At 40.7% G+C, this 20,801-nt stretch overlaps 2 protein-coding genes across 4 annotated transcripts in view; one reads left to right on the forward strand and one right to left on the reverse strand.

Annotated features, from left to right (window-relative positions):
• Positions 1-20,801, forward strand: part of LOC138747761 (uncharacterized) — a 40,618-nt gene that overhangs the window by 15,888 nt on the left and 3,929 nt on the right. Inside the window, exon 6 of one of the 2 annotated variants that reach the window (XR_011347647.1) lies at positions 1,080-1,199. Coding sequence is in view for 1 of the 2 variants with exons in the window: in XM_069907315.1 (XP_069763416.1) it covers positions 1,080-1,149 (70 nt within the window). In the remaining variant the exon portion in view is untranslated. Of the gene's footprint in view, positions 1-1,079; positions 1,330-20,801 lie in introns of those variants that run through there. The other variant, XM_069907315.1, reaches the window with a different exon arrangement.
• The window catches only part of vat1 (vesicle amine transport 1), a 40,914-nt gene continuing 26,598 nt past the window's right edge, over positions 6,486-20,801 (reverse strand). For both annotated transcript variants that reach the window (XM_069907317.1, XM_069907319.1), the window contains one exon: positions 6,486-12,637. In XM_069907317.1, coding sequence (XP_069763418.1) covers positions 12,539-12,637 — 99 coding nt within the window. In that variant the 3' untranslated portion in view covers positions 6,486-12,538. The remainder of the gene's footprint in view (positions 12,638-20,801) is intronic.

Raw genomic sequence — 20,801 nt, forward strand, 5'->3', positions numbered from 1 at the left:
ACTCAGCAGTTTATCTTTATATAACAAAGATAAAGGTACATACCCAATGTTTCTAGCTTGAGCCCTTCATCAAAGTATGAAAAAATGTAGGCAGGCTCCTGAGCAAAATGGTGGGGGAGGAGCTCAGTCCCACAGGCAGGAGGTAATAGGTGGTTAAGGGAGGGAGGGCACACCAGCAAACAGGGGGAGGAGGGATGGCTCTGTGAATGGAGAGGGAAGGGGCAGAGAGCTGGAGGACAGAGGGATGGAGGAGAGAGAGGAAGAATGGGGAGTGGGCTAGCAGAAACTGGCAAAGTCCATGTTAATGCCATCTGGCTGGAGAGTTCAGAGGCATTCCTCTTCCAATTTTAAATGCCAAGTCAGTTGAAGTAACTGATCAAACTTGGAACAAAGGTCCCTCTACTTTTTCTATTGGAGAACCGTGATGGACTCCAACTTTAAAATCAAGGAACTCCAAATCAGTCAAAATTATTCCAATGGCATAATTGGAAGAACAAGCAGATTTTCCTGGCAAATTACGCCAACCGCACAATGAAGCTAAATGAAATTGTATAGGTGATGACAATATGGCTTTATCACTAGCCCTTAAACTGGGCGTTTGTATAAATTGCATCCAAATACTGTAAAGAAGCGCCTGTCTACATTTTCTCATACCTTGGTGAAGGGGTCAAGCCTGAAACTTTGGTTATGTACCTTTATCTTTGCTATACGACTTGTCAGCCACAAACGAGCCTGCAGCTGATGTGGAAATTACCCCTCCATAAATCTTCGTCCGCGAAGCCAAGCCAAAGAAAAATCCAGTCATCGTTTGGCCTGCAGAGTTTCTCCAGCATAGCTGGAGCATCAACATTCCTGGCCAGCAGCCAAACACATTTCTTATTTCCCTCCTATCACTAAAAGAAAAATTCTCTGCCTTTTCACAGTTCTGATGAAGGGCGACTAATCTGAGATGCTTACCCTCTCCATAGATGCTGGCTGACCTGCTGAGTATTTCTGGTTTTGTTTTAGATTTGCAGCTTTTTTCATTCATTTTTAGAAACAAATTCCTTAAACCTGAAGGGACTCTCATTTGTTTGTAGGAATGGCTATCCCGACCCTGGCTACTTTCGGAAAGTTTTGTCAGTTTTGGAGAAGTATGGGCTTCGATGAAGTCAGAAGAACTCCATCACCCAGCTGGCGAACATTTTCACCTGCTGCAGGTTTATTTCAGCGCATGATTTCTCTTTTGAAATTCTGTTGATACTGAGTGGTTGATCAGTTGGGTGAATGGCTTTTGAATGATCCTATGCTTGTAGTTTAAAGATTAAAAAGACAGAAGTTGTTTCCAGATTTTTAAAGCATTCCATGGACTAATTTTAGTGAATCTTTGTTTTGACTATTTTAAATAAATATTAACAAGATATTGATGCTTGCATAAACCAGATAGAGTGGTTAAAAAAAATCACAGGTAAACATTTTAATTCTACTCAGATTGAAACAAAAATAAATCCTCTAACTCGTGGAAAGATTTCCTGGAGGAAGCAGACTTTGAATTCTTCCATTAGAGTTCGATGATTAGGCCCTCTGTCCTTTTGCTGCATCTCATAGTTGTGTAGATGGGGACAAAAGGAAAATATTGCAGATGCCAAACAACTGAAATTAAAGACAATGCTGGTAAATAACAGGACAAATTGGTACTTGTGGAGAAAGAAACAACCATCAGATTTGGGGAAGATGCCCCAAATGCCGTGGTTTAGGATGACCCTCGGAATTTTCACCTAAAATGTTGAGCGATACCATTTGAATAAGATGACACCAGCCCCCCCCACAAAAAAAAATAATTTGGCACTTACTGCTCACCAGTGGTTGGCTGTTGAAAGCAAATCACACTGTTTTAATAACAAATGGTCATTTAAAGAGTCACATTTTATTTGGATATTTTGAAATAATCCACTGTCAACTCCTTTAACAGGCTGTTAAAAGCCTGTACAGAGCTGACGGCCATCGACCTGGTCGGAAAACCATTGAGACAGGGCATGTGTGAGATTGCATCGGAGCCAGTGGAAAGATGGCAGCAGTGTTGTGACTTTGTCGTCGAAGTGGGAATTTTATATTCTGTGTTGGATGACCACTGCTTTTAAGGTGGAAGTTTTAAATTTCTGGATCATCCAATAAAATGGCATAAATGGTAGAAATACAATAAATCTCGTTGCAGAGGAAATTGTTGGGTTGGGTGACATGCATTACTGTTTAGTATAATTGTGGTAACATTTGATGCCTTTAAAGTCATATGAAGTTCCAAAAAAAATGAACTTGCACCAGGGACACCTCAATGAGTTACAGTGCCGTTCACCAATGAACACAGTTCAATATGGGCCCAAAGAACATTGGCAGAAGATCTTCACAAGCCTGTAGAGTTAGACAAAGGAGAAAGCAAGAGACACCAGAGGAACATCAGTCTTGATTCAATGTTGATGCTTCCAGACAAACAAGGGGCAGGTAGCGGGAAACAGAGCATCAACACTAAGCCCACCTCAGTGCTGATGCCGCCAGGCATTCCATGAGCAGACAACAAGTGTTGGGTATTTTGTTTCAACCATGTCGTCAACACATGTAGTGTTTCATTTCCCAGGCATCGCCGGGTATCCTGCTAGTAAAATAAAGAAATATACTTAAAAGATAAATAAGATAAATAAAAGTTTAATTAAAAGTTTAAAATTGTAAAAGTAAGTGTTCCTCGAAGAAACACACAACCCTCTGGTGAAGATGGGAGCAAACATTCAGCCAATGGAGCGACCCGGCTTTGCCCTGCCCACAGCAGCTGTTTGAACAAAATGGCACGCCCAGGATGAGGAGCCAGTCGAGGTTGCTCGCCGCTGGGGTGACTCTGCCAAAGGGTCTCCCTACCCCTGACTAGTAAGATTCTTTATCCTTATTCGTATTAGGTGTATGAGTAAGGCTTTGTCTGCAAACTTTGGGGTGGGGGAGTGGGGAGAGATTAAAATTACGACAGCAGCATGGGATTAGAACTTAAACTTCGCATATTATGGGAATCACCTGATTAAAGCAAACTTTACATAATTAAATGCTACTGTACTGATTTTTTTTCCAAGTTACTTCATATTTTGCAGTCTTTTAAACTGTGTATTCTTAGTGCAGGTGTATTAGTTACGTTGTAACAGTGTGTCTCGGACAACCGGAAAATTTGCAGATGTAGCATCTGGCCATCCCTGGATAATGGGGAATCTACTCTATATCTGGATCCACTGTAATTAGATGAGAGAAGTTTGAAGCAATGAACGATTTGGACATTGACTCGTGAGGAATAGCTGGCTATCCGATGTTGTTAAATATGGCAACCAGAAGCCAGTTATGTGGTGCTTTTTGGCAAGCTCAGTTTGGCTTTGCTCCATCCCATTGGACCCAGAAGGCATTTATCATGCTTGCACCTGCCCTCAATTCACTTTAATTCAGTTTGTTGCCTTGACAAGCGAGCCTCTAAATGTTTCTTGTCAGATTTGATTTTCTGGGGTCATCCTTGTAATGCTATACTCCAGGACCTGCCTTCATAGAAAATGGCTAGATCAACTCGTGCAACACTGATATTCAAATCTGCATCCTTAGAAATCACGTCCTTGATAGCCTTCTGTGAAACAAGATCACTTGAAGGGATAGATCAGTGTAGTTGTATTTCATAAGTCCCTTGTTTGTTTCTCCTCCTACTCTATGCTTCTAATTAATAAGTCGGTTTTACGGTTTCCACCACAATGTGCCAGTAAGATTTAAATTTAGACGACAGCACGGTAACAGGCCCTTTCGGCCCACGAACCCATGCTGCCCAATTAACCTACAATCTTGTATGTTTTTGAAGGATGGGAGGAAATCGGAGCACCTGTAGGAAACCCACACAGACATGGGGAAAATGTACAAACTCCTTACGGACAGCACCGGATTTGAATCCCAGTCACCTGCGCTGTAACAGCCTTGCGCTAAACTGTGCCGTGGGTCAACTCTGTCCTGAAATTCTGCAGGAGTCCATAAAAGGTCAGAATTACAGGGACATGAAACTGAAAGGTCAAGGTCACCCAGTATAAAGGGAAGGAGATGGCAAATGAACATTCAGTTTTATTAATGTACAGACCACATAGGAAACACTACAGCATTTTACTGGAAGGAGTGGTTGGGTCATCGACTGACTAAGCAGGTGGTGAGAAATAGAGTGAAGGACTAGACTGTAACCTATGTTATGGGTGTTCATGTACCTTAAATTCCCCCTTGTGAGATTCCCAAATCACTAACAAAAATGTTGGGGTCGGGAAAGGAAAAGATGGGCAAGATTTCCAATGACTGCATCCCAGCAGAAGGCCAGTTGAGGATATTGCCTCAGTTTCCAAAGCAAATCTCTTTTATAGATACTTGTGCAATGATACTTTAATTTGAACAATGTAATGCTCGTGACCGAGGCCCAAATCTCCTCGTTTCTGCATGGGCTTCCTTTGGGTGCTCCAGTTTCCTCAAAGTGTACAGGTTGGTGTGTTAATCGGTCACATTGGTGCAGTGATTGCTCATGGGCTGGTACTGTATTATCTCCAAAAAAAATTCTGATCAAAACCACTTAAGTCTATAATACAGTAAAACCCCTGGTATCCGACGCCTACAAGAATTGTGGATATGGGTATTTTCAGGTTCCCTGAGACACACTGTTACAATGTCTAACAGTTTAAAAGATGGTGAAAAATAATTTGAAAAAATATTGTAGTCCTTAATTATGTAAAGTTAATTTTAATCAGGTAATTCCTTATCTTATAAAAATTTAAATTTGAACCTGGATCACTGACGCCATCATTATTTCCCTCCCATCCAACACTTTTACCCGATTCTAATAAAGACTCTTACTAGATAAGGAGTCACCCCAGTGGCAAGCGGCATCGGCTGGCTCTTCATCCTGGGTGGCGTCATTTTATTCAAACACAACTTTGTTCAAACAACCACTGCGGGCAGGGGCACGACTGGGTTGCCCTGCTGGCTGAAATTTTGCTCTACCTTCACCAGGGAGTTGTGTGTGCTTTGGAAAACATTTACAATTTTTAACTTTTATTTGAATTTGTATTTTTAAAAATTATTTATTTCCTTGATTTTTTTTTGCGAGTTTGTTGGTTTTCCAGTTGCTGGATACCGGGGATTTTACCTGACTTATCAAAATTCTCTTGCCCACCCACAGTAGCATTAGAACAGAGAAAAAAAAACTTCCTACAAGAGCACAGACTGAATTCAATTGGATAGGTTTTTCATGGGGGGGGGGGGTTTGGGGGGAAGGAAGTAGAACTACATGGATGATTATCAGGGATTGTAATACCTCGATGAAGGAGTGCAGAGAGAAAACAGTCCTTTAGACTAAAATAGGATGGGAGCACAGTCTATAGGACAAAGACTATGGATGCACAGGAGTCTCTAGTACCACTGTCAGAACCAATTGGCAATGCTGGGCTCATCATGGCTGATTTGTCCACTCAGCACTTCCTTCTTTTCCCCACCATCCATCCCCTTTCTCCAAAAGCAATTTTATCTGCAACTAAAACACCAGTTCTCGAGATCAGTGGTTCTCAACCTTTTTCTTTCCACCCACATACCACTTTAAGGGATTGCTCAAGGTGGTATGTGGGTGGAAAGAAAAAGTTTGAAAAACACTGTTTTAAATTGTACCTAATTGACTCGTTTTGTGTCAAAAGAAATGGACCATTGACGATTTTTCTCAAGCAAAATATTTCAGTAACAATTGGGTCGAGAGCAGTGATTCTCAAACTTCCCTTCCCACTCACATACCACCTTAAGTAATCCTTTACTAATCACAGACCACCAATGGCGGAGGGATTACTTAAAGTGAGTGGAAAGAAAATGTTTGAGAACCTCTGCTCTAGCTGCTGCCCAACTTGACAATTACTTCCATCATAGATTTTGGAAAAAGGCAGGGGAAACGTAGCAACAATACCAAAAATAGTGCAAGTTTGCAAAATAAAGCATGAAGGTTCAGTAACTTTGAAAGCAGTTTGCAATAAACCCATTGTAACACAGCTCTATGTTTGTACTACTCAGTGTCTGCTGATCAGATTTAAAGAACGGGACAAGGGCTGGCCCACGTGGCTGAGTGCTTTCTGATGAGACAAATAAAACCATTCTCCAACTCAACATATCACAACAAGCCCTTTACTACATGAAGTGACCCATCAGTATGTTCTCCCAGTGGTCGTGCTCCTGGTGCTTCGGTTTCCTCCCCACCCTCCAAAAATACATGGGGTTTGTAGGTTAGTTGGAGAATTTTGGTGGCATGGGCTTGTGAGCCAAAAGGGCCTGTTACCGTGCTGCATTCCAAAAACTGGAAAAATAAATGGGCACCTCAGCCATTTGGATTTTGAATGTTGCTTCTAGTGAGAACGCCAAGGTATTATATTCAATGATGTTGAATCAAAATTAGAAGAGGTCATCAATTACACATAAACAGCAAATCCTTGTGTTTTGGTATGCATTTTATTAAACATTTAAGGCATATGGTAATACCTGGCATAAACAGCATTACATTTCATTGTAGAATCCATCTAAACAGCAACCGCCTCACACGTACAAAAGCAATTTTTGATGAGGTTAAAACATCAAATCAAGCACAGTTAACATTTGACCCATTTCTCTCCCTCCTGCAAATGACAAGTTCTCGCTTTCAATTAATTTACAGTTGCAAACACCCTTTTGAGACATTTCCTAAGGAAGTCTTAGTTTAGCAGTTGCAAAGTGATGTCCAATTATTCTTTAAACTGTTGCAGTCGAACAGGTTTATGATTTAAACATTTGGAAAACTTTTAATGGATGTTTTTAATCAAATCAGAATTGCTAAAGATCAAAGTTAACATCCATTAAATTCTTTCAAGTTCAATGCCAGAACATGTTAGATGATAGCTACATTCTAAAGCCAGATTCAACATCAGACTAATTACTTTTTTCAAAATCATTAAACTGCAAATGCTGTCAACCTAAAAATCAGAATATTAACATCCTGCACATTTGAGATTGATTGAAAACTGCTCTGAGAATGAAAACTGCTCTGAGAACAACAAACAGGGAAAAAAAAATGACTAATTCATGATTCATTACTCGTCACTCAAGGGAGTTTGAATGTGGTTGTACTCCAAATCTTTTCTACAATTCACCAGCTGAGCTTGCAAAATCATTGCCAAGTGTGTGCTAATATTACCTTTTGAAGTCTAATCTCAAAGCATCTCATCTCTATTCTCCAAACACAGTTTCTATTCAGCAAGAGGGAGAACAAGATGCAGAGACTGAATCTTGGAACTGTCATGCCACACTGCATCAACCAAGTCATGGATTTGTATTTTTCTTGAAGCAAGACAGTTGTGAAGACAAACATCTGCATCTCTTAGGTCAAACACAAGTTTTTGCATTGCTTTTAATGAAAAGTCCTTCCTGGATGCATCTGGCCTATGTGCAGAACTACAATAAATGGGACAGGCTATAAAGTGAACCAACTACCTTGCAAGATCAAGACAAATGGATGGGCAACAAATACTCGACTTGCCAGCAAAATCCTCACCCAAAAAATACATTTTGCTGTCACCTCAATTGGCAACTCCAGAGAGAAATGCAAGAGCAGGTTTCAGCCATTTGTTGCTACACGTTAGAACCCTGATACTGTGCATGGCAGAAGTTTAATAATTGCACTATGGTGATCCCACAATAAGAAAATTACAGCATTGGAATAGAACACAGGGGTTCAAGGCTTCAAGAAGAGAGCCACCATTTTGCATCCCCATTCACACTGGCATTTTAACCCAGTAATTAACTGCTAATCTACCAGTTAAACTGGCATGCAGACATCAGATCACCCTGGGGATGAACCGCCTAGGGAAGGTGCATCATCACCGGCTCGTTTTGAATCGGCGTACAGGTTCACCCAGGACAGGGGGTATGAAGGACGTCACCACTGGAGGATAGGTGCCCCTTTGCTCTGCAGGTGGTGAGTGTGAAAGGGCGCAGAGAACCGATTAACGTTGGTCTAGTGTGAATGGCAAAAACGCTCTTTTGAACTGGCAATTAACCAGTTAGCTAACGTGGAAAGGGCTCAGTCAGCAGGACAGGGATCCACCAACATCCTTCACAAAAAGACAGCCATTGACGGAGATTGTAGTCTCCTCCCACCCTCTGCAACAAGACAACGTTACCAAAACACCAATAGTCATAAACCTGACAAGGCAAATTCTACAAAATGGCAGGACCTGGAGCGCCCAGTCTTTAGGACTAATCTGAAACATTGCAAGGAAATTTAATGTTTATTTTCACCGTCTTGAATTAAACAGTCTTTACCAAAGCCCTCAAACAAAATGATGGTGATACAAATTAAGAGGCAAGACTTTGAATGATCCTTAGTGAATCACTGAAGATGGTATTTTTGTGGCTCTAGACCACACTGAACTTCTGCAAAGAATTTGCTCTCTTCCTTCAGTTTACACATTTAAATAAAGTTTGCATTTTTACATAGACAAAAACTGGGTCAAATTCCTGTACCCAAGATAAACAACGCTATTTTTAATTCAGGATATAATACAAGAACAGCCTTTAGTTATCAAACTCCGTCAAGTTGTTTCTGCTCCAAACTACTTTCCTCCCTCTCCTCCCCCTCCTCCCCCATAAGTGCCTTATTACTGAAGGAGCAACTGATGACTGTTCTCTCACCAGTGTCATGCAGAATTTAAATGGCAGACTCAATAACAATGTTCCTCTGACTCTATAGCAGGAAACATCTGATTGTTGGTCTCAAGTTGAAGGACAAGAATTTTTTTCTTCAGTAGCGGAATCCAAAAACTGTTGGATCAACCTGGTTCAAAACATTCAATAGCCAAACACATTTTGGTCAGCTTGTTTGCAAACAAGGACCCTTACACAATATAAATTTCAATGGGCACTTCTCAAATCAAGAAAATACCCCTCTACTTCCAGTCCAAGGCTCCCTACGCATACGGAATAGGCTTCTTCCTTGAGCTCATCTGGTTTCAAAATTAATTACTGCAAGATCTTCAGCAGGCTACAGTTTATACAGGATCAAACAGGTAGAGGATTTGCAACTGTAAATCAAAGGCAGGTTTTCCACAATCCACACTTAGACTGACTTGGCCCTTTTAGATCCAGACAAATGGAGTTTTATTGGCATATCCTTCATAATCCTTCTCTTTGACATCAACCACTGAACTGGATACTTGATATCATTGCTTTTCAGACAATTCAGAATCATTGGGTCCCTTGGCTTCAAGTCAAATTGACACACTTTTTAAAAAAAAATTGAGAAGACAAGTCATTAGGAGTAGTTGCTCGGGCTCAATTGTGTATCACGTGGATTTTCAAACACCAACGTAGTTGACCCATAGATGTCAATCCATCAAGCTTCCCCCCCCCATGTCTTATCCACTCTTAGGGACAGGGGTGAAGTTCTGACTTCAGTAAGGTCTAGAGCCCAGTGAGTTTCTTGTGCCAATATCAGGAACCTTGGCCTGTTATAACCTCCAAGGACAAACTCTATTATACCCTCCCAAAACCAAAACTTAGCTGGAATGCAAGCACTAGAAGCAAAGTTTATCTACTACAGTCAAATGTAATCTCTCCACTGGATGGGGCAGTGAAGGATCACCCAAAAGTAGAATGGCTCTCACTCGACCAACACAAAACAGGAGAGCAGCATGGCAGATTCCATCAAGAGTATTAGAAGTTTAATGACAGCAACAATTAAAAGGAACGTTTAAGCGAGTTCAGTGACTACCTTGCCACCAAACTTCTTGTTTCACAGGGCAGGAAAGCAAGAAAAAGCTCTTGGGTCCCCAGCTATTTCTGAACAATTGTAGACCTGAAGCATTTTCCCCTCTGTCAGTACAAAACCTCAGGATTTAAATCTGTGAAATTTCCAAGACATTATAATGATGTCAAATTAATAGAATGGAGGTAGTCAAAAGGCATGTACAAGGCCACAGTGACAGTGCAGCATTACAGATTACCCATCTGAAGCACATTCCCCTTCTAAACCGAACACAAGCGGTGGGACAGAAGACATTGAGACATTCTGCTACCTCTCACTGCTTCTATTTCCCCTTACAAATACCAACAGGATCCAGAAGTAGATCAGTTTATGTTGTAAACTAATAGAACACTTGGATTTTTTGAAATTTACCCTTGAACTGCTGGACTAAACATTTGGTCATGGAAGTCCACGATACACATGAAATGCCGAGGTCAGCTCAGACAAGTCCATCTTTAGCTAACTATTGGAAATGTCAGACTTCCATGCAAGAGGCTCCTGTTGGTGTAAACAATTTATTATTAATTCGGGACAACATTCCAATGAATGCAAATTGTTTGAAACAAAATTCACAGGTTCAATAATCAGATAAGTGTCTAGGCACCACACTTGCTTTCCCAGTCACTTGGAAAAGAAGCTGATCCAATCACATATTCGCGAAGCAATGAACTTAAATAATGTGGCACTTGTAGAGTCCAGATACTACTATACAAGGAACATAGTTAAGCCAAGTCATTACATATTCTCCCACCCCTCCAAAAAAAGGTAGAACTAAACAGCTCCATTATTTGGAAACTTGTGTAGAGAAGCTAATACAATGAATGGATATATTGAAAATTTATCATTTAAAACAGGTTTTCATCTTGGAATCTGAATAAACAACTGCAGAATCACAATGAAAAAAGATGAAAATTAAACTAGCTGACAAAACAAGGCACTAAACTGTGTTCTAGTTTGCATGGCAACAATGGTTTGAAAGGCAGAGCTTGCATCAGTTTGTTATCCCAGGTATATGGCACCAGTAAAAATACACATTTTAAGAATACTTGAGCTCAAAAGGCAAAGTGACACAAATCAGACCTGGGTACAAAGTAAATACTCAAATGTCCTTTACAGAATAAAAATAGTCTTTAGTAAGAGCCACTGTGTGATACATAGCTTCCAGCTTTATTCCAATAGGCAGAGTTTAAAATGCCCAGATACCATTGGTACACTGTCTCAAAAGTTATTGGCTCTGGTGCAGGACAAAGGCAACATTGCTACTGACCCCCAGTGGAATCTCAGCCCCAAAAGAAACGCTACTTACAAACTAGAGATGAAAATTGAGTAATTCACATTGGTCTTGGCATTTCAAATCAAGTGAATCAGCTTGGTGTCACATTATCAATTCTTGGAAAAGGTCATCCTAGGTGTTTTCAAATTTGTATTTGGCTTCAAAATAGATTGGTCAGACTATTCCAAGATCAGTCAGGTTTTGGAGGCTATTATCCCAAGGTTGGTTAGTGAAGTCAACATGACAAGGCTGAACTAGACTAGTCTTGTAATCACTTGCTTCACATTTCTCCATCCCTCGTCCCATGCACCTCACATGGAAGGTGGAGGGGGGAGTTTTTAAATAAGAATTATTTTGGAACCAGACAATAAAAGTTGAATCTGATTTAAAATGGCCACCATGCTAAACTATTGCACAGAAACCTGGCAAGTTCTCTCATGCTGCATTTATTGGACAGCATCTTTGAACACAACAGGCACCAAACTAACAAAGGTGGGGGGGGGGGGGTTGTGTGGGGTGGAAATTGAGTAGCTTTCTAACTCGACTATTCCAGAACATTCTATCATGCAGGTATTGGCAGCTTTACCTCTGTCAGAATGTGTCTCAGTGCCCCGTCAAAAGTTCTAAAAGTTCTAATTGACAAAGGTCAAATAGCTTCTAATGCAAAGATAAACCAATTCAAGAATTAAGTGGTTCCAATTTCAGAGATCTAATACCCAAGTTTTCCTATTCATCATTTACTTGTAAAGCCAAAATCAACTGGCTAAGAATTTTGCATAACCCCAATACAAGTGGTCATCAAATGGCAGGTTCAAAAGAATTTCTCTCCCTTGGGTTCAAACCTACAGCTGAGAAATCACTTCCAACCCTGTTTTATGCTTTGCAGAATCTTGCATTTGTGGGGAAAAGTAACCAAGTTCAATGGAAATCATCGGCAGAGACGATAAATCTGCCATCTCTAGAACCGTTTGGAGCAACTTCAATTAAAAGTGGCTTAAAGTAATTTCACTATTACCCAATGCATGCTGTCTACAGCTAGTGGCTAAATCTTTGCCTTTAGCTGAAGGACCCCTGTTATAACTTGTTCTACACATAGGGGGACAAGGACTATTCATAGCAGTGATCTGGAAAAAAAGGGACAAAATGCAGATTTCTGCAAATCAATTTTCTATGGTTTTAACAAGTTTCTGACTGAACTTTTGGGAGGAGTCGCTAACATACAATGGAAAAATACAAGGTTGTCACGGAATCAAAACCCACTGATTGTAACAGTGTCAAAAGCAACAAACTGATTGCAGGAGTAAATCAGTCTGGGGGGGGGGGGGGGGGGGGGTCACTTCCCAAGTACAGCTCTCAAACTATGTTTATCTCCAGGTCAAAAAAAAGTAGGAATTTCAGCTAATTCATGAGGTTATCCCTGCCTTTTAGAAACAGATTTAATTTCCAGTTGTGGCATCAGTTGTCTTGACTTCAGGGACCAAGATGATTTTTCCAATGTTCTTGTGTTCCTGCATGTGCTTCATAGCATCACCAACCTGCAGAGGAAGAGAAAGGGCAATTAGGAATGGACACTAATATGGCAACATTAATCCCAATACGTTCTGGTTAAAAATTACAAGTGCAGATGCTCATTTACCAGGAAACAAATCCTACTGGAATGCCAGCTTTGATCCACCAAAGCAGTTAATACCACTCTAGTTGCTTTGCTAAATCAATGGTCGTATTTTAAGTACCAAGATTAAAACATGAAAGTTTGCAGACACCACGATTTATGTAAAAACACAAAGCTGGAGAAACTCAGCAAGTCAAACCATCTATGTTTTTTTGCAAAGATACATAACCAACATTTTGGACGAGCCCTTCATCAAGGCAGGTGCCAGAACCAAATGGGGGGGGGGGGCAGGGCAGGAGCAAGAATACATACAGGAGGTAATAGGTGGATAAGGGAGGGAGGGCATACCAGCAAAAAATAAAAAGGGGGGGAGGGGAATGGCTCTGAGAATGGAGAGGGAAGGGTTGGTGAACTGGAGTAAAGAAGACAGCAATGGAGGAGAGAGAGAATGCTAACAGAAACCGGAGAAGTCTACGTTAATGCCATCTAGCTGGAGGGTGTCCAGATGAAAAACTAGGTACTTGAAATTGGAGGAGCAATGCCAAGTCATTTGAAGTAATTTTGATTAAAGTCGGAACAAAAATGTCATCTTGATCCCTCTACTTTTCCTGTTGGAGAACAGGGATGAACTCCAAATTTAAAATCAAAACTGCAATGGAAACAAAGCTGTGATAAGAGTTAAATATTGGACAAAAAGGGCACTCCCAAAACTGTCAAAATTCTTCCAATGCCATAATTAGAAAAACAAGCACATTTTTCCTTCTGAGGCAGGCAAATTACATCAACTGCACAGTGGATTACCTGAAACAAAGCAACATTGATGGGATTATGATAATTAGTACTTTATCACCAGTCCTTAAACTGGGTGTTTATACAAATTTGCATCCAAATACTTTAAAGAACCGTACAACAAAGCGCACATTTTCCAATTGACTCAAAACAATCCTACAATTGAGTGTTTGAATATGCAATGACTATTTCAACTCTAATTATAATTGCAAGCAAAGATCTGTGCAAGATCCACAGCGTGCTCTGGAACCTTTGCATTTTATATTGAGTGACACAGACCTGGAAAAGCAATGCTAACTAACTAAGCTCGTCTGGTAGGAAGTCTTTGTCAAAAAAATCACCACTTGATGGCACCCTACACCAAAACAGAATTGAGAAGCTGCAGAATTTACTCACCACATCATTTAAAAAAAAATGACATTGCTTTGATTAAAATTTTTACTGATTTGGAGTACATTTCGTCCATTAGAGCATACCGCAGGAAACAAATATTTAATGATCTCGAAGAAAATTGGCAACAAAATTAACAGCCAGGTTATCTTGCTAATGGTCTTATTAATACCAACTAAAACAAATTAGTGAAATGCAACAGTAGATTTAAATCAGTTTAGTGACATATATACTGATGGCCAAAAGACAATTATTTTATATATAAAAATAGAGAGCCGTTGCACTCTAGGAAATTATTCCCAATTTCACAGACCACAGTCTGTGTAAAAAAAAAAGAGATCGGAGCAGGAATAAGGACTCATTCCATTCCAACATTTTATCTAGCTGTTTTCATGGATCGCCTGAAATCTAAACCGAACTGCAGGTGATTCGTGAACAACGGGCCAATGAATAGGATGTGCAGCCTCCTTATCTATCCCACTTCAGGTATTCTGACTAAACTCGCAGTGGGGTACAGATAATTGGAGTTTTGGTCGTTCCTGTGTGAATGGCCACTCCCAGAAGTAGGGAGACACTTCAGAACAGAAAAATCATGCAGGTTCTATGTAAAAAAAGAACAGATCTGGACGTTCTAGTTGGCACAGTCAACTAGAGTAGTTCAACCAGAGCTCATCACTGTACAAGCACTTGGATTCAAATTATAGATTGACTGGCGTTGATTGAAGGACCATTTAATGGATTAAACCGATTTAGTTATCTCTAAATAAAACAGTACACAAAAAAAAAATCCATCATTAGATAATGCAAATAGTTTGACATGAGGACACGATCTTCATAGCCAGGGGAACAAAAATTAGGCAAAATGCTCATCTTTAATACGACAACAGATGTCTAACCTGAAAGGTAATGAAGCAAAGAAAAGGACAGGTGAAGGTTGTCGAAGAATACAGCAAGACACAGACCAGAAGGAAATGCAGATGGGGTTTAATCCAGGCAAGAACGAGGCAATTCATTTTGGGAGGTTAACTGCAAACATATACGCTAGGAGCAGTGATGTCCAGAAGGAACTTGGAATGCAAGTCGACAGGGCTCTGAAAGTAGCAACAGAGCTCTGGGTGGATGTTTTGACATGGGAAGAATGGTCTAAAATATGTGTAGATAGTGTTACAAAGTTAATTAATGTTAAGTCCAACATGGTTAACTATAATATTTTGCATCGATTATATTTGATGCCTGAAAAATTGAAGCGATATGGATTTAGTTTAACAGACTTGTGTTTTAGGTGCAGGAAGCAAAAAGGTACTTTTATACATTCAGTTTAGTTATGTAAAATAGTTAAATATTTTTGGGAGGAAGTTATAAAATTTTTGAGAGATTTGTTCAAAATAGATTTGCAATTGGATCCATTGATGTGTTTAATATTAATGTGCCTTTTATAGAGTTACAAATGACTAAACCATATTTAGCTTTTCTTTAATATTAGGATTGGCAGTAGCAAGAAAATGTATTGCTGTTACATGGAAGAATTATGTACAATTGAGTTTGCAAAGATGGCATAATGAATGCAATCAGGTTTATATTTAGAAAAAGTAACATATAATTTACGAAATAATTATTCTTTCTTCGTTGATATGTGGAGTTTGTATTTAGAATATATGACTATAGAAATTAAGTAAATGGCACACCAAACATTTAATATACATTTTTTTTTTTAAAAAGGCTCCGAGGGAGAAGGGGAGTTTTTTTTTGTGTTTTGTTTTGTTTAGTGTGGGGTGGGGATGCAGTCAATAGTTTATTTGTATTTTGTAGTGGATTATTACATGTATTTTGCAAAATACAACAATGAAGACGCTGTTTACATCCGGTACCGCACGGATGGCAGTCTCTTCAATCTGAGGCGCCTGCAAGCTCACACCAAGACACAAGAGAAACTTGTCCGTGAACTGCTCTTTGCAGACGATGCCGCTTTAGTTGCCCATTCAGAGCCAGCTCTTCAGCGCTTGACGTCCTGCTTTGCGGAAACTGCCAAAATGTTTGGCCTGGAAGTCAGCCTGAAGAAAACTGAGGTCCTCCATCAGCCAGCTCCCCACCATGACTACCAGCACCCCCACATCTCCATCGGGCACACAAAACTCAAAACGGTCAACCAGTTTACCTATCTCGGCTGCACCATTTCATCAGATGCAAGGATCGACAATGAGATAGACAACAGACTCGCCAAGGCAAATAGCGCCTTTGGAAGACTACACAAAAGAGTCTGGAAAAACAACCAACTGAAAAACCTCACAAAGATGAGCGTATACAGAGCCGTTGTCATACCCACACTCCTGTTCGGCTCCGATTCATGGGTCCTCTACCGGCATCACCTACGGCTCCTAGAACGCTTCCACCAGCGTTGTCTCTGCTCCATCCTCAACATTCATTGGAGCGCTTTCATCCCTAACGTCGAAGTACTCGAGATGGCAGAGGTCGACAGCATCGAGTCCACGCTGCTGAAGATCCAGCTGCGCTGGGTGGGTCACGTCTCCAGAATGGAGGACCATCGCCTTCCCAAGATCGTATTATATGGCGAGCTCTCCACTGGCCACCGTGACAGAGGTGCACCAAAGAAAAGGTACAAGGACTGCCTAAAGAAATCTCTTGGTGCCTGCCACATTGACCACCGCCAGTGGGCTGATAACGCCTCAAACCGTGCATCTTGGCGCCTCACAGTTTGGCGGGCAGCAGCCTCCTTTGAAGAAGACCGCAGAGCCCACCTCACTGACAAAAGGCAAAGGAGGAAAAACCCAACACCCAACCCCAACCAACCAATTTTCCCTTGCAACCGCTGCAACCGTGTCTGCCTGTCCCGCATCGGACTTGTCAGCCACAAACGAGCCTGCAGCTGACGTGGACATTTACCCCCTCCATAAATCTTCGTCCGCGAAGCCAAGCCAAAGAAATAAAGTTTGCAAAAAAAACAGCTCTGAGCGGCAAAGGAGGAGCTTGGCAGGTTTGGACATCCAAGTCAAGTTATAGCTGTACAAAACTTTGGTTTGGCTACATTTTGGGGTGTTGTCCACAGATCCCATCTCAATTGCATTGGAAGGATGTGGAAGCTTTGAAGTCTGTCAGATTACCCTCATTGGGAGATCCTCAGCAATTCAGAATCAGAATTTGTTTGTCAACAAACAGGTTGCAAAATTAGTTGTTTTGTGACAGCATCACAGCGCCAACATTTATAAAAACCATCCTACAAAGTAAATAAAAGAGTGCAAGTTGAAGAAAGGCTGTGTCGTGGTTCATTATTTATGCAAGAATCTGATACCAGAGGGGAAGAAGCTCCCCTTGTGCTACTGAGTGTTCACCTTCAGGTTCCTGAACTTTTTCCTGATGGTAGCAGAGCAAAGAGAGCATAGTCTGAGTGGTGGGGATCTTTGAGGATAGAGGCTGCTTTCTTAAGACACCAGCTCTTGGAGAGGTCTTTGATGGAGTGAAGTCTGGTGCCTGTGATGTCGCAGGCTGAGTTAACAACCCTCCCATGTTTTTCTCCTTGTCCTGAGCATTGGCACCTCTGTACCAAACAATGATGCAACTGGCCAGAATGCTCTTCACATACACCTGTAGAAGTTTCGATGACCTACCGAATCTTCTCCAACTCCTCATAAAGTATAGCTACTGGCCAGACTTCTTTGTGATTGAATTGACATGGAGGCTCCAGGACAGATCCTCAGAGATGTTGACACCAGGAATTTGAAGTTCTTGACCCTCTTGGTCTTGACTCTCCAGCTTCAATAGCAAGAAAGGACTGGCAATAGTGATCTTGCCAACATTACCATTCTAACTAAATGGCAAAATGCTAATGTTTAAGAGGTCTGAAAGTGAGTTTAGTATCAGCAAGGTTCAGGAAGGAAATCTTGATCCATAAAGGCTTTTTCAGCAAAATCTGTCAAAAGATAGTTTTTTTTAAAAAAAGCACATGAAGAGTGTTATAAAAGGACAAAGTTCAGGTCACCGATTAAGACCAAAAGCATTGGATCAGAAATAGGCGACTCAGCCCCACTGCCCGGCCTTCTCCCCTCAACTTTTGATGGCCTGGCTAATCAAGAAACGATCCCAGTCTTAAATACACTCAATGACCTGGCCTCCACACAGTTCCGATTTCTGGCTGAAGAAATTTCTCTGCATCCCTATTCTAAGTGGACATCCTTCAATCCTGAAGTTGTGCCCTCTTGTCCTAGACTCTTTCACCATGGGGAAGGATCTACTTTATCCACAGCTTTCAACATCTACAGAAGAATAGAAGATGGCATGGACAAATTTAAGTGACTAATTTAATCCTGAAGTCAGCAGATCGATGATGGTTCCGACCCAAAACACTGACAATTCTTTTTCTCCCACTGGTGCAGCTCAACCTCCAGTAGATTGGATTTTGAACAAAGAACACTCCAGCTCAGGACAGGCCCTTCGGCCCTGGATGTTGTGCTGACCCATATATTCCTTTTTTTTTAAGAAAAAGTACTAAACCCACCCAACCCATAACCTTCTACTTTCATCTACATGTCTCTTAAATGCTCCCAATGTTTCATCCTCCACCACTGGCAAGGTTTTCCAGGCACCACAACTTACTATTTTTGCCCTGGGAAACAAGTGCTGGCTGTCCACCCTATCTATACCTCTCATAATCTTGTAGACCTCTATTAAAAGTAGATCACAAAACTCTCTAAACACCGTGATTGAAGTAAAAACACAAAGTGCTGGAGAAGCTCAGCGGGTCCAACAGTGATCTTTATGTAGCAAAGGTAAAAGATACAGAACTAACGTTTCGGGCTTGAGCCCTTCAAAGTGTGAGAAAATTCCGGCAGGAAACTCTCCTCTCATCCTTCTACGCTCCAAAGAGAAAAGTTCCAGCTCTGCTTTTGCTTGAGGTCCTTGCATCTGCAGTCTCTTCATTCAAACTGAGAGACAAAAGTGGATAAGAGGGCGTACTTATTCAGGTCACTGGACGTAACAAGGGAGCAACGTTTTTGATTTGCAGCTGTATGATAAATGGGCAGAATCAGACTTCAAGGGCCCACATGCAACAAAAAAAGTCACATTTCCTGCAGCTCCAAAAAATGAGAAATTAATTCCTTTCAGCTTTTAAATTGGCCCAAGGATTGTTATGTCTATGACAGATGTGAAATCAATGGCATTCGTAGGTCACAGAGAGGAAAGGGCACTTGAATTAGCTCATGATAAAGATTAAATGACTAGGTGTGTGGGAAGGACAAAGCTAATTAAGAAAGGGTTAATTAAAGTACTAGCTGCTCTCAAATCCTCATAATGATAGGTCAAGATAAATTAGAAGAGACAACCAACACCAGATGTTGTCATTGAACACAAACAGAAACAGGTACCAATTGGGTCAATAGTATCAGGGAATATCTGACAAAATACAAGCATTTTTATTAGAACTGTTAAAATGAAATCATTTTAAATCTGACCAGAAAACAAGTTAATGAGAGTAGGGGGAATGGCAGGAAATTAGAAAGCTCAATTTAAATTGGTCTTGCTGAGATTTCCTTGCCCAGATTCTAAACGCATGAATGTCCCATACGCTTAATGCCAATAGTGGAAGCATGAATAGAATTTGTTAATAGCTTCACTGAGTCAATACACATTTCCCCCAACCTGTCAATCAACTAACAATGGACTTAAAAGGCAGAGATTGCCAAGTGAAAGGATCAAATCCTAAAAAACACCAGATACTTTAAATTCAGTGGTCTGCACAATGGAGTTTTACATCGGTAAACTGCTCCTTCCAACTGCCAAATGTTTAAAACCGTCTGTTCTAACATTAAGCATTTGTTTCAAACTCCAAAGCAAACCTGCTCATTGCAGGAGGACGCCCAAGACACCAGTGCACAGCTTTTTAACTCATACCGGAGAGTTAACTCCAGAATAGCGGACAACCATTTGCTCTTTAACCTTTATCACCATCAAGGTCTGACACCACAGCAGGCCTCAAAACACCTTTCCATTTGCTTTAAAGTGGGATACTAAGGCACTGAAAATTGAACACCTTCCAAAATAGCAAAAGGACACTTCAAAGTTACTTGTTCTCGCACTGGGCTTCCCTTAGAGGACAAATGGCTTATGGCCTTAGCATAGCTACAGTTCCCAGTACAGGTCCATATCAGTGGCCTGCTGTGATCCCTTTGGATTTCTTTCCTGTAGGAATGAGCTGCAAAGTAAACAAATCTGGAGATGGACAGACAGGAGGAGGAAATTGGAGGACTTTAAAACTAAGTTGGCCAGAATGCAAAAAGAACCTTGTAAATAGTATGAGCATTACAAAAAAGCCTTTAGACAGCAAACTACCAGTACTCTCTCCAAAACCCCAGCCATTTGAAAGTGAAATTGGGGTCTTTTACAATTAGAGTGCGCATTTGAGGCCTTGATCTCTTGGAAGAGAAAGGCACCCCTGTTCTGCAGAAGGAGAGTGTCATGCTAGATCTGTGCTTAAATATCTTCAAATCAGGGGTGTGTTGCCAAAAAAAGAAATGTAGCTTACAATAGCCGGAAATTGACCTCAAGTTCCTAGTATTGAAACAATCCCAAGCAAAGAACATTTATAATCAAACAGGCCATTATAACCAATGAATGTTCAACTACAGACAACACATCTACAAATAGCATTTACAGCTGGTGAACATTCCTCAAATTAGAATGGTCATTTCAGTGCAATACTCCTGCTCCATGTTAGTTTGCATTCTCAAAAAGAAAACCGAGTTAACGTGGCAGTGGTCAAGTTACTGAACTAAAAAGGCTTGCACTAATCTAGAGAAGCATGTGTGAATTAAAAGTACAAGTACATGAAACTACTCAATTGCTGTTTTTTTTAAAGTGGCTTACAAGTTTCATTTTGCTTACACCATTAAAACTTT

This window comes from Narcine bancroftii, chromosome 12, assembly GCF_036971445.1.
Source record: "Narcine bancroftii isolate sNarBan1 chromosome 12, sNarBan1.hap1, whole genome shotgun sequence".
NCBI lineage: Eukaryota > Metazoa > Chordata > Chondrichthyes > Torpediniformes > Narcinidae > Narcine > Narcine bancroftii.